This window comes from Amblyomma americanum, chromosome 1, assembly GCF_052857255.1.
Source record: "Amblyomma americanum isolate KBUSLIRL-KWMA chromosome 1, ASM5285725v1, whole genome shotgun sequence".
Taxonomy (NCBI): Eukaryota; Metazoa; Arthropoda; class Arachnida; order Ixodida; family Ixodidae; genus Amblyomma; species Amblyomma americanum.
In genome coordinates, this window is record NC_135497.1 from 423,439,491 (window position 1) to 423,453,074 (window position 13,584).

The 13,584-nt window shown below is 46.5% G+C and overlaps 1 protein-coding gene across 47 annotated transcripts in view; it reads right to left on the reverse strand.

Moving 5' to 3' along the window:
* mask (multiple ankyrin repeats single KH domain) overlaps nt 1–13,584 on the reverse strand; it is a 174,340-nt gene that overhangs the window by 96,344 nt on the left and 64,412 nt on the right. For 10 of the 47 annotated variants that reach the window (XM_077650400.1, XM_077650398.1, XM_077650389.1 and 7 more), the window contains 3 exons: nt 9,080–9,481; nt 7,073–7,160; nt 6,645–7,003 (listed from right to left, as the gene is read on the reverse strand). In XM_077650400.1, the coding sequence (XP_077506526.1) occupies nt 6,645–7,003; nt 7,073–7,160; nt 9,080–9,481 (849 nt within the window). Of the gene's footprint in view, nt 1–3,355; nt 3,443–6,644; nt 7,007–7,072; nt 7,200–9,079; nt 9,482–13,584 lie in introns of all 47 variants that reach the window. The other 37 variants (XM_077650363.1, XM_077650364.1, XM_077650354.1 and 34 more) reach the window with 10 other exon arrangements.

The window sequence follows — 13,584 nt, forward strand, 5'->3', positions numbered from 1 at the left end:
TTTAAAACGAAAGTACTGTTTAAGCGCGTACGTTTTAACGAGGTTTTACTGTAATCGAATGTACTGAATTATGTGCCCAAGAAATGCCTCATTCAATTTAACGAAGTTCTCGATTTAACGAAATAATTCACGGCTCCCCTCAACTTCGTTAAATCGAGTTTTAACTGTACATATATAAGGAATAAAAAAAATAGCACATAGTGATCATTTAGGAGAGAATACTTTTTCATGTAATCTTGGCACGTTCCCTCCAAAAATTCGAAGGTCTTAAGGGTGGAGACAGCTCTCGGAGGCAAAAAAAACCGCGAAAAAAAAATCCGATATTTCAAAAATGGAATTTTCGAAATCTGCAGCTGTTTCTCTACCAGCCTGTGAATTTTCTAATCTCCAGAACCAATATTTGAGCTGTAAAATGAGTAGAAAACTTGGATCCGAGCGCTCTCTCGGCATATTTTCTCGCAATAAGAGGCCTTTTTCCGCGACATGCTATTATCGTTACACTGCCGCGATCGCTGCCATCTTGGTCTCACAATTGGAAGAGCTGCTTTTCGTTTTGAATTTCGCGCAGTTGCTGCTCTTTTATGCTTATTGGATGAGGGAGAAAATGCCGCCAAAAAGCAGTCACAAGGCGCAATGCCATTCGCTAGTCAGTGCACGTGACTGAAGGCTGCTATCTAATTGGCTGAAGGGTCTCGTGTCAGCTGCTGGAAGCGTCCGTTGAGCGCAAGCGGTACCCATCTTGTCAATGTGTGTTCGCTGGTGCATCTCGAGACGATGTCAACGCCGGCGCCAAAGTTCCGCACGACTCACAGATACGGGAAAAAGAGGAAAAAATCGTTCATTAGCAACCTGAAGAAGAGCACCACGGTCACCTCGAGCACCGCAAGCGCCACGGATGCGGCTCCGCCAGCGGATTGGGAGGTGCCGACCGAGCTAGGCCTAACTGCGGCGCTGGTCGCGGAAGCCTCATCGGGCAGCGGTCGTGTTCGTCATGATACCTCAATTCTGCAGCCTTGTGAGATCGAAGAAATGGACAAGAAAGCTCAGGAGAAGCTTCAGGAGACAGCATCAGCGACAGCAACAGAGCGCAAGGAAGCGTTTTTCAGTGGAATGGGAGATTACGCAACTGCCCCACTCGGCGACATCTTCTCCTTTGTCAGGTTGCGTTTGGTGAACGAGATGCTGGAGTAAGTGAAGTGCAAATTATGCAATGGCGACGTGACGATTGAAAAATCCGACAGAAAGTACAGCCCCGTTGCCAAACTGACCCTGACATGTGCGAACTGTGGCGACATTTAATCTCGATAGTGTTCGCCGCGTGTGGAGACCGACCAGACAGTGAGCCCGTCCGTACTAAACATCCTCACCACGCGCGCGATGCAGTCAACGGGAAACAAGCGTGCCGCGTTGAATGACATATTTTCGATAATGAATATATGCCACCGCGATCTGCGTTCAAAAACTTGGCAGAAATACGACAAAAAAAGTTGACGCCCGCGGTGGACCGTGCTGCTCAAACTGACTTCAGAGAGTGCGCGATCAGTTCGGGAAGTTTACACGGAGTTGAATCTGCAGAAAATCTGCAGCGCACACTGAAAAAGCGTTATTTTAATCACTCTGGTCAGACAGACTACATCCCAGGAGGCTATTAGGTGTCCGCTAATGCCAGTATATGAATAAATTTGAAGTACTTTGCCATGAACAACACTTCATTTGTTTTTACTGTTTTTCTCAAAATGTAAATTTTGGACTCGTAGCAAATCCTAAACTAGCATATCTCGGCGTCTATGGCAGACAGAACCACAATTCTTAGCCCGTAGCCATATGTGTAGACTAGGCAATGTTGGAAGAAGAATTTGTGATTAAGTTCAGAAATTTTTTTAATTTGCTCTAGTTTTTGACTGCAAGTTGGGCACTATTTGTACCTTGAGTTTCAATGTCTTTAAAAAACTACTTATCATAGTAAAATTAAAAAACTGTTTCCAACATTTCATTCCTTTCTGTTTCTAGAACCTAACATAGTGCAATTTATGAACTTTTATAATGTGCTTTTTCTCTTAACTGTTCTTATTAATGAGAGGGTGTTAAGTATATCTCAAGAACTAATCAGCCTATCATGAAACCAATAATATTTTTGGAATCAGCATGAAAAACTAGTCAAGGGTGTGTAATTTGATTAAATTTGGTGCAGAAACAAAATTTTTTTTTAAGAGCAGTCTCCCTAGGCCAAGTCACAAATATTCAAATGTCCCACATTCCCTTTTGCTGGGCACAAAGGTGTGAAAATTGACCCTGCTTGCACTTGTAGGCTTAACTCTTGCACAAGTTAGCAATTTGTAAGTGGATCTAAACAACGGTGCATACCTGTGACCCCGCTGGCCCATTTTTGACCTATACTACATTTCACACTTAGCATGCAACGGTGTGGAAGCTGCACAGGTAGTGCACCCGCAAAAGCATATCACTCCACTGCATTTCATTTGCACTTCTCGCAGCTAAGTGAGCGTGTGAACGAAAACATGGAGCAGTTTAAGACGACACGCTAGGCACTGCAAATTGCGGTGAAGTCAGTCGGGCATGTTCATTTTTTTTATGTATTTTTGCCAATGCTGTATAGCGTATAAACCTCTTCCAATGTTTCCCGCTATCACTCCCCTCTGCACTTCTCTTTGCAATCCTCTCTCTGTCCCTTTATCTCTGCCAGACGCAGCTTGGGTGCTTAAGATATTGGATAGCAACTGCCGCAGCTGGCAACATCTTTTCCTCGTTTTTTGTATTTTTGTAATAATAGACCACCACTACTACTACTACTACTAGTCAGGCATTCAGTTACCGAACCCTTAGACTAATTTTCACTGAAAGCAAACTACTTTTGGAGCGCAAATGGAGTAGGAGGAAACCGGTGTGCCAGCTGCGTATCACTCCGCCGCAAAGCATTCTTAGTTCTCGAGGTCTCGGCAAAGATGCAGATGAAAATGAGGCAAGAGGTAATAGGTAGTCAGGTACTTGAGCTTTGTCACAGCGAATGATACTTGTCTTCACTCTGGGTGCTTGAACACGCACTTTGTAGGCACAGACAGTCAGCACAAATGGGCACACTAGCTTTGGCAGCATTGCACACTACGTATGAAGCAGAGTATAGGTGAGAAATAAGCACAACCTTTCAGCATGCAGAAAAACAGTGGTCTAAAGCAGGAATCTATATTCACATTCTCACTGTCTTTGCAGCTTTTATATTACTGAACTGCAAATGCATGCTGCAACAATCAAATCCAGTGTGAGTTTGCATTTAAAATTTTTGCCTCCAGTGAGCATGTATGGGCCGATGTATGTGCACATATGGGTGAATGCCAACCTCTGCCTGCTGGCGGGCGAATGCTGTGTGCAACTGCCATGCACATGCATGGGCACCATCTTCATTGGGTGTCAAGTCCTTGGAACCCTGGAGTGAAGCACAGATCAAAGCGAAATTGATACCAGACCAGTGTTTTTGGCACTCACAAATTCAGCTCCGACACACTGTCATGCAAAATTAGTTCGCACTAGCTGGCTCCCAATGACTATCAAATGGGCAAGCTGGCACAGGTGCACCTCGAGAGAATCGCAGCATTAAGAGACACTCAGATGAGATGCAGTTACAAGCACCGCATTTACCCTGCCCATTCCAAACCCTTCGAAACATGCACCACATGCATGCACAATTCACTACATGTGTGGCAACCATGCCAAGCCGATCTTGGAGCACATACTCAACGCACTAAACAGAAAGCAAAGGCATCAAGAAGCAGCCCAATAAATCAGGCACGTGCCCCCCTAGTCAGCTCCTCAGCTCCACTGCAACACACTGACGCAAAGCTGAGCAGGACTCTGCTGGTACATGTGTTTCTTTGGGGTTTATTTACACCTTAAGACGCGATGACACTCAAATTGATCCTAGCCAGCACTCAATGGCACCGAAGTAGGCAACCAATTTTTCGCAGGCCGAAATTTCAAACAGGCATAATTTGGGGGATTTCGCACGGCACGAGCACATTTTAGGTGCATCGCAACAAACTGCTCCACCTCAGTCACACTTCCCGCAGCATTGTCACCAACAGCCATGCCACAATTTGTGCAGAGGAACCTTGGCAGTTATTTTTTTAAGAAGATAAAACTGTTTGTGTAAAGTGCAGTTTGAAATAGGATACTATACTAGATTTAAATTCCAGGCCTAACATTTTTTGGCAGCTGACATGCAGCACTACATTGTACAGTCAGGGACAAAAGCCTCTGGACCGCCAGATAGCTCTATCATTAGCCACCAGCTGGATACCACATTTCTGGAAACTTCAAGAACAGGATTTTGACTTTTACTTTCACCAGTGTGGTCTCCAGTCTGCAGCTAACAGAGCTATTGGCTTCGTTTGCAGATCATCCGGTCCAGAGGTTTCTTCCGCTGAACATACACGGGTGATCAAGTGCTCGTGTAAATTGCCAAGCAGTTTTTGCAATGCTTATTCAATTTTTGGCTCCTAATTTTTCGGGCCTTACATGGATCTCTGTCAAGTCTGAAAAATCAGTTGGTAGGTGTATTTTATTTTTCTTTCCCTCCGGCCAGCAAGAAGGCACTTCATGTAACTATCAGTGATGCACTGTCTACCTGTAACATGATGAGCATCTCTCGCACTGACCTCATGGTCTGAGCGACCATGCCCATGCCCTATGACCACCACTGTTCACTGCTGATCAGAGGTGGCACCCGAGAGAGAGAAAAAACAAGCACCATATTTACTCAAGTAATGAACTCCCCATCCCACTATTTTATTTATACCTTATATAAAAATTGCACACCTGACCTTCGGAGCTGCTGTTCACTGTGTTCACTTTATATCTCAGTGATTGGCTGGTGCCATAGGCTATCACAAAATTGTCACATTACACAGTGATACAGCAAACACCTTTTGAGGCAAATAATGCTAACAACCAGCGATACGAACGCAGATGACAAAGGGACACAACTTATCGATCATGCACTTTTGTTGACTGTAGGAACACGGGTGGATGGACGGGCGGACTAAGATACGAAATTTCAACTAGAAAAAACCGTTTTTCCTGAGTAATGAACCCTCCTCCCAAACATATGTCAACTTTTCTGAAAAAAAAAGTGGGTTCATTACACAAGTAAATATGGTACTTACTGCACAAAAATTAAATAACTAGCTATAATCTGCAACGCATTCAAAAGAGACTGTTCAAAACACGTGCCAAATCTAAGCCAAAAAAATTGGCTGTGGTTTGGCTCTCGTTAAACCTGGTTGAAGTGCGAATGCTTGCTTAGCTTTCGCCTTAGAATTTAACTGTTCCGAAGCAGTAGATCAACTAGATTCAGATATACCCTTCGTCGGTAACTTCCATGGCGAGACTGATCAACCAACGCGTAGCACATCGCTATATATCCCAGTGAAGCCGCCATGGAGCAAGCGCAAGTCGAGGAGGTCGTCACATCAACGGAGAGACCACCTGCCAGACGCGGCGCCTACTCGGGGCGAGGGCACACGCCACGAGCGGCTCCCTTCTAGCTGCGGCGGGGAGCAAGCAGACGTCACGCGTCGTCATAGCAACGGAGAAAGCTGACGCCACACCACGTGCCAAGCGCAGCGACGGCTCTGGCGTACGGCATACACGACGGGCGGTTAGACCTGACGTGGTATTGCTTTCGCAATAAAAAAAAAAAAATTAGACGATTACGTTCCTCAGCAATGCGATTTTTGAGTGCAGATGCTGCGATACTCAAACCATAGGCGACCGCATATGGAATACACATTGCCAAATGGAGGCAGCCACGGATGAGCCTCGCCTCGGGCGAATGGACAGTGCACTTATAGAACTGCGGTGTGCCATCCCTGGGGATCAATGAGGTCATCAGTTGACGGCACGTGCTACTCGTCCCTAGTCTTCACACTGTCACCGTTCCCTCCTTGCACTCTCTTTACTACCAATGTCTTTCCTCTTCTAGTGTGCTCCTCGCTTGGTTACACCACCAAGGCATGCCGCTCAACGCGGGAACTAAGAGTTGCACTCTAAAACAATGCAACCCAAGCACCAAGTGTGCAGAGTCCTTCAAAGGGCCCACGCACACTGCAGCATCTACTGGACGTTTCATAACAAGTATGCAATCAAGGGCATGCATTTCATAAAGAAAGGTATTTGTACTGCTACTATTACTTTAGTGCTGTTTCTTTTTCACTACCATGGGACCTCCTTCTGTATATGACTCCCTGTAACTGTGTCAATAAAAAGAGTACTGTGATACTGCAAGTGCCAACATCAGCAGACTTGACCACAGGCCACGCCCAAGGAGTCACCCAAGCTGTGAGGGGGGCTGGCTCTGCATGACTGGTGACAATACAAAGCAATGTAGTGCATGCCTACATAGGCCTTGGTGTCCATGCTGGAGAGCATGACAGAAGGAAGAGGAGCAGAGTAGCGTGCAGTGCCAATGCAGCCGCGCAAAGCCTGCAAATTCACCACCTTCTTTGCACCTGATCTGCAGAGCTGCCATGCGCAAGGGAAGGCACCCCACCAGTCCACAAGCGGGCAGGCGTCCACCAAGCAGAGCGTCCAGAGACATGCAAGGCTGTGCATGCCACTGGTTCTCGACCCACCTGCAACTCCCGCTCGACCCTCTGCAATTCCTCAAGGATCTGCTGCTTCTGCATTATCTGCTCCTCACGGCTTGGGTGGTTCAGCTCAGCCGACCGCATCATACTGCTGATGCAGGCCTCAAGCCGCTCGCTGGGCCGCAGACTCGGCTGCCCCTGGCCTGGCTTAGCCAACTGGTCCGCCCCACCCCGTGCCACCACCGTGCCCCCTCCACACGACACAAGGGGCCCCGACGAGGAATCCCCACTGGCCTTGCGCTTGCCGCTCGTCGAAGGGGTGCTGGCACTGGGAGGCCACGCTGCGTCCGTCGAAGGGGCGGCTGCAGAGGAGGAGGCTGCCGCCACGGAGACACGAGGCGTCACTGCTGGGCAAAGAGGAGGGTAGCACCTGAGGTCATGCCCTGCACGCCGCTTCCTACCGCTGCTCTCACCTCCGGCCACCTGAGGAAGGTACGGATGCCCTGCTGCAACTGCCGCTGCCAGCGCAGCCACCCGCTGCTCTTCGGTCATGGGAACAACCTGCGGGGCCAACCCTGCTGTCAGCGAGACTGCACAAAGCTGGCAGACCACAAGTTCAGCTCAAAACAAGTACTGGAACCAAAGATTCTGAGCAAGCATGCAGGCACTTTCAGTAAATCAGTACGAGGACACATCAAACTCAGTCTGCAAAGAAACTAGGGGCGTGCAATTATTCAAAAGTTTCAATCTGAACACCCACCCAGTATCGGACACCACACAGACTTTCATAAATCCAAACATGGCAAAACCACAGTCTCCGAGAATTATCCAAATATCAAGAATAAAACGATACAATCCATACAAAGCCCATACAAAACACAATAAAAACAGTATAAAGACGTCCTCTCCACTATCTCCTCAGTCTTTTATCACATGGATTGATCATGTTTGGACGCCGCTAGGCTTGGACCTAAAGCAAAATTCCACAAGCGGGCTTTCCCCATATATCACACATGATGAAAACAAGATGGCTGACCACCTGCTTTAAATAACTGCAATGCAAAAGCCACGCACTTTTCCATTTTATCCTTCCATAACACGTTACATGCCTACCTAACGCCACACACATGGCACTCGTCCTGTCCCCTTCACAACTGTTCTATCGTAAGCTCTGCCACCTTGTTTTGGTCAGCTATCATATGCAGAAAAGCTGGGCTACAGATTTTCGCTTGGGGCTCCCGAAGGGGGGCTGAGCCAAGGTGTCACTAGCAGATCATTGTAACATAGCGCACCTCTGACACTTTCACCACCCATCCAAACCCAGCTGCACCCTGCTTTCAGACGTCGACTGGAGTGTCTCCTGATTGTATTTCCTTTCAAAGCCCAGCTCTTAGCCACCCATTCCTGGCTTGCGCATCGCCGTCTTTGGCGCAAGAGCTACAGCAAAGTGAAGAGCATGGCAAAGGCTGGAACTAGGGCAATAGCAAGGGAGAGGAAGATTTGAAAGGCAAAGGAGGGGGTAGTGGTGTAAGAGAGAAAACCGAAAGCGTGAGGTGCAAAGTGGACGAGGAGGATACGGCCGGGGCAGGCAAGAGAGGTCACACTCAGCCGTGCTGGCTATTGTGTAATGACTTCCTAAATGCATGTAGAGATAGCAGCCATGCTTAAAACGTGTACCGCATCCACCTGATCTAAAGAGACTGCAGTGGATATGGTGGCACGCAGATACCCCGGCAACCCCTCAGTTATGGGCTGCACACATTGGAGGCCTTAGGAAAAACAATGTACCACCTTGCCCAAGTGATGCACTTCCTTACGCAAAACCGTGGGCCCCTAATTGTTGCACAGGTGCATGGCTGATTATGTTAGAATCAGCTTAAAATATACCATAAAACTGTTAGTCTATTTTTGGCGACTAATACAGTTTCTTCTAGAAAGGAAATGGGCCAGCATCCCCTTTCTAGCAGAGTTTTTAAAATTTCAGCAAAAATACATGTTCGTCTGCACTAACATTTTAACAGCTATTGCTGCAAAACACAGTCAATGCAAACAGTTCTAACCGTGTGTGCCTTTAGCTAGCACTAGCTGCATGTGAACAAGCGCAGCAACACCAACTTAACATAGGACACTGGAACATTACCATCATACATGATGCCCAGGTGCAACATGCACAATGGATGAACTGCATTGTTCGGGCTACTGTGACAACCAAATCCATAAAGCCCATGTTTGCAAGGGGGTAAAAGAATGAATTGCCACCCTGAAGCACTCCTATTGCAAAAAGGCTTTCAAGAAAGGAGCTGCTCCCTGATGCTTCTAGTATAAGACCTTTGCCATTTCCAAGCAGATAACTGCTAGGGTAGACTTACTATAAAGCAGCCAAAGATACTTTCCTTGCCTGCTCCTTTTAGAGCTAACCTGAGGAGCTTTCTACGCTTTGGCAGGGTGCTTGCAGACACCAGTCTTCACCCAGCACTCACCTCAACTGCGGGGGAGGGTGCTGCTGCAGTGGTTGCCGATGCTGTCGAGGTAACAGCCGCAGCTGCAGCTGCTGCCGCCGCCGCTGCTGCTGCGGCAGCCGTCCCCAGGTTGGGGTAGTCAAGCAGGAGCTGCACTACTGCCGTGTGGCCCCCTTTTGAGGCCTCAATCAGCATCGTGGAATTGTCCTTGAGTCGGTGGCTGGGGTCCGCCCCGTGGGCCAGCAGCAGCTCGACCACAGACAGGTGGCCGCCCGCACAGGCCAGCGAGAGTGGGGTGTGGTCATTGCTGCTAGTTGGCCGGTTGGGGTCTGCACCCCGACCTAGCAGGAACTGAACCGTGCACAGGTGACCAGCCCGGCAGGCCTTCATCAGCGGTGTCCGGCCACCTTCGGACTCGTGCTCCTGCAGAGGCGCAGATAAGTTCGCACTTGGAAGCCTCGACACAACACTCTCCTATATGTAATGCAGGGCAGGACCAAGTCATGGGCTACTTGCGAATTGAACAAATCCTAGAGTCTAGGGGGAAATTTAAGACCAAACTTCCCACAAGTACTAGCGTCATTCTTTTTCCAAGTGTCTACAGGATGTTGAACGCTCCCAGAATGCTTACATATATTATGCCGTCCACTGTATTACCCCAAGCCTGCAATGGGGCACCGGTCAAATGCTCCCCATTTATGCAATGACCAGCATATCACAATGAATTAGTGCAAGCCCAGCGAACCATTCATAGCAATATTTCATTAAAAGTTTTAATTGCATAACATGACATTATACACAGCCCATCTCATACAAATCATGAGAACTGTCAAAGAAAATGGCTGGGCAGTGCCAGCCATAAGTCCAGAAGGTTACAGCAAGTAGTTCTGCCAGGCAGCAGTCTTTTTCACCACAAGTACAGTAACAGACAGAAGTTGACAAAGTGCAGTTTCACAAAAAACAAAAAAAAAATCCTGCACAGGTTTGGTTTATGGGGATTAAATGCCCCAAAGCAACTCAGGCTATGAGGGACGCCGCAGTGAAGGGCTCTGAAAATTTAAACCACCTGGGGTTCTGCACAGTCCAGCAATCCAATTCACATAGAAGGCTTGAAGCATGAGGGGACTTGCATACTCCACATCTGCTGGGACATGCCAGCTAACTGAACAAAAGCATCTAACAAAATTTTGTCTTCAACTACCTTTTTCTCTCAGTCTGTTCCTGGGATAAGCACTTTTGCGGTCAGTCAAAGAGCACAGCAGTACACAATCAGGGCCATGCCCTGGGCCGATAACATTTTGGGCTGCATCACAAGTTTTGATAAAACATAGGTGAAAACATGGAGCAGTGCCCATCTCTGTCGGGTACTCTTGCTTCAGACTGAAGAGCATAACCATATGAAATGCCTTTCTGAAACATTCGGAGCAGAGTTCAGTAAAAGACGACCAAATTAGTGCTCGCATGGTTTCATGTTTACAAGGCATGACATGTCAATGTGTGTGTCATATTTTGTGCGCATATTTCTGAACTTTGTTTTCACTGCATTTTTTTTGTATACTATTGTACTATAATTTCTGCCCCTCCCCCCTGCAATGCCTCACAACCCTAAGGGCATAACAAATTAATGGGGGACACTGGTCTTACACCTATTTTCCTTATTCTTAGTCCAATCCTAATGAAACTGTATCAACTTGCTCAGTTTTCTATACGACTTCAAATATGAAATTGCTTTTTAAATTAATTTGTTAGTTCCTAAGATAATTAATTTTAATTGGTCATTTATTAGTACCTCAGTACAAAAAAAAATGGCTCAATTTTTTAAACCATGGCTACATATTATGGTGAGTGAAGAGCGCAATAAAGCACTTTTTCATTTTACCCTCATTACTAATTTTACAGCACTTAGAATGGCAGCATTCAAAGTGTGAATATCATGCATAGATGAACTTTGCAAAATTATAAATTCTTGAAGCGTGATTGAACAATTGTGCTTCGATTATTGCATACATTGTGCCTTGAGCTTCCCTTAGTAAACAATATGACATCTATCTGTCCTAGCCGTTGAGATATTGACGTACTAAGACAGCCAGGTGTCCAAAATTTTCATGGTGTTAAATCGCCTGCTCCTACACAAATTGAGCCCACACGGTGATCTAAATTTAATATTATGGTCAAAATACAAATTTCCTGGAGGAGAAAACTGCTAGAGTTGAACAATAATGGCTATAGGCTCCAAAAAATGTCATTCTTAAAAAATATATTTCTTGGTCATTTTATGGTCCCAAAGACACTGGTCCCCCCTTAAATGAAATGTGCATGCTCCTAGTTATGCAGATGTTTTGCACAGCACTGACAGTACACAATGGTTTGTGCAGTTGACACCACCACCAACCTGCCTTCTGAGTTTGTGGCCATTGAAAGCATAGAGTTTCTCGTATATACCTAGAAGGAAAACTGGAGGCGCTGCACTTCATTTACTAAGGGTATGCTGGGAAGATTTGGCTTCACCAGTGCGAAGCCGAAAACGCGGATTAAATCTTCACTTTTTTCGGGGTAAAGGTCAAAGGATTGCTTTGCCAATTTTCATACAACCCTAGTACCGTACATTCAATCATGCTAAATTTGTTAAGTAAAAAAGCTCTAATAAAAAAATTTTATTTGCACAGGGTGGGAAAGCATCACGGGTTCGATGCCTAGATCTAGCCACTCTATCATGGCACAGCCAAAAAAATCCACAGAATCCGCATTTTCTTCAACACTAGACAAGTAAAATACAAAATCTCATCTTCCCTGTATGCCCTTGGTGGATGAAGCGCTCTCTAAGTAAAGCTTGTGTTCGAGCTAGTTGGTTGACAAATGGAAGCATTTGTGTGCCCTGCATAGTTACAACAGACAGGTTAAGAAGGGACAAAAAAAGGACACGCAACACGGTCAAGCACATAGAATTGCTGTCCCTTCTTAACCTGTGTCTGTCGCAACTATGGAGCACCCACAAATGCTTCCACTGCTATTTCAGAAACTCGCACAGACGGTGGCACCACTTTTATCCTCTAGGTAACTTTCACTAACTTTGAAAGGAAGCTTATCTTTTTGAGCTTGCAAGAGAGAAAAAATTTCTTGGCAGCTTTACCAAAAGTATTTCTTCCATGACCTTCATCAGGTGAAGATTCAATCAATTGTAAAAAATTACTCAACCGTATTCTGCAAATATGCTTTCGATGCTTTTTTCGCAGTCTCTAGGTTCCTCAGTACTCCCAAGCGAATGGAGGGTTGGCAAGGTTGTTCCGGTCCCTAAATCAGGTAACACTCATTCCCCCCATAACTATTGTGGGGACCTGCCCTGCAGACCCCCGTGTTTGCTTTCCCGCGAGGCACCGTGCAGCAGTAGCCTCACCTCGAGGAGGAACGCATTCCCTTGTCAGTTACATTAACTGACAAGAGAGGGCGCCAGCGTCGCTGCGCAAGAGACTGCTTGAAGCCCGCGCGCGAGAGAGGGCATGAGGTTCTTCGGCAGAAATCATCGGCGCAAGCGGATGTGTCGCTTGTGGCTCCGCTCTTCCCCGGCGGGGCGAGGAAGCGGCGGGAAGACTGGCTATCTCGTCCCGTCCAGGCCGCGGAGTATCCCTTGCCCAAGCGCGGGCGAACATTCGCTCGGAAACCTTGTTGCTAGCTGACGTTATTGTTGCTGTAGCAATAAATGCCTGTTTGTGTCAGCCAATGTGTCGTTCCTTTGTTCCCTCAGAACAAGGCCCGCCGTGGTTGGCATGCGTTCGGTAGCGTACGCGATCACGGGGTGGGGTCCGGGCGGCTTTGAACCGTGTCAGCCGCGATTAAGTGGGGAGAACGCATTTATCTCCCCAATTGAGCCCCACACTATCGCCCTATATCACTCACAAGTATTCCATGTAAACTTTTGGAGCATGTTATATATCATCTCGTCAATTTCCTTGAGTCTAATTCCTTCTTTGCAGGTGAACAACACAGTTTTAGAAAGACATTCTCATGCAAAACACAACTTAGATGTTTACTAATGACCTGTTTGCCCATGCTGACATGAGCTTCGATGTAGACCGAGTGTTTTTGGACTTTGCGAAAGTTTGATACTGTTTCACACGATCTCCTAATTTTCTAACTTAGCATGCTTAACATTAATCCAAATGGTTTAAACTGTATTAAAAGCTGTCAAATCGAACTCAGTATGTTTCTGCTGTTGACTGTTCACCTTCTCACATTTCCATAACATCGGGCATCCCCAGGGATCGGTACTGGGACCTCTTCTCTTCCTTATCTACATTAACGACCTTCCTAAATGCATTTCCCATTCATCTATCAGGCTTTTCACAGATGGCTGCGTCATTTATCGCAAAATAACTGACTACACTGATTCTATTAAGCTTCAAGATCATCTTACAAGCATATCTAACTGGTGCGATAAATGGTTCATGTGCCTAAATGCTAACAAATGTAAAACAATGCACGTATCGCGTCTCACTAACACCCCTGACAACACGCGCACTTACTTTCTT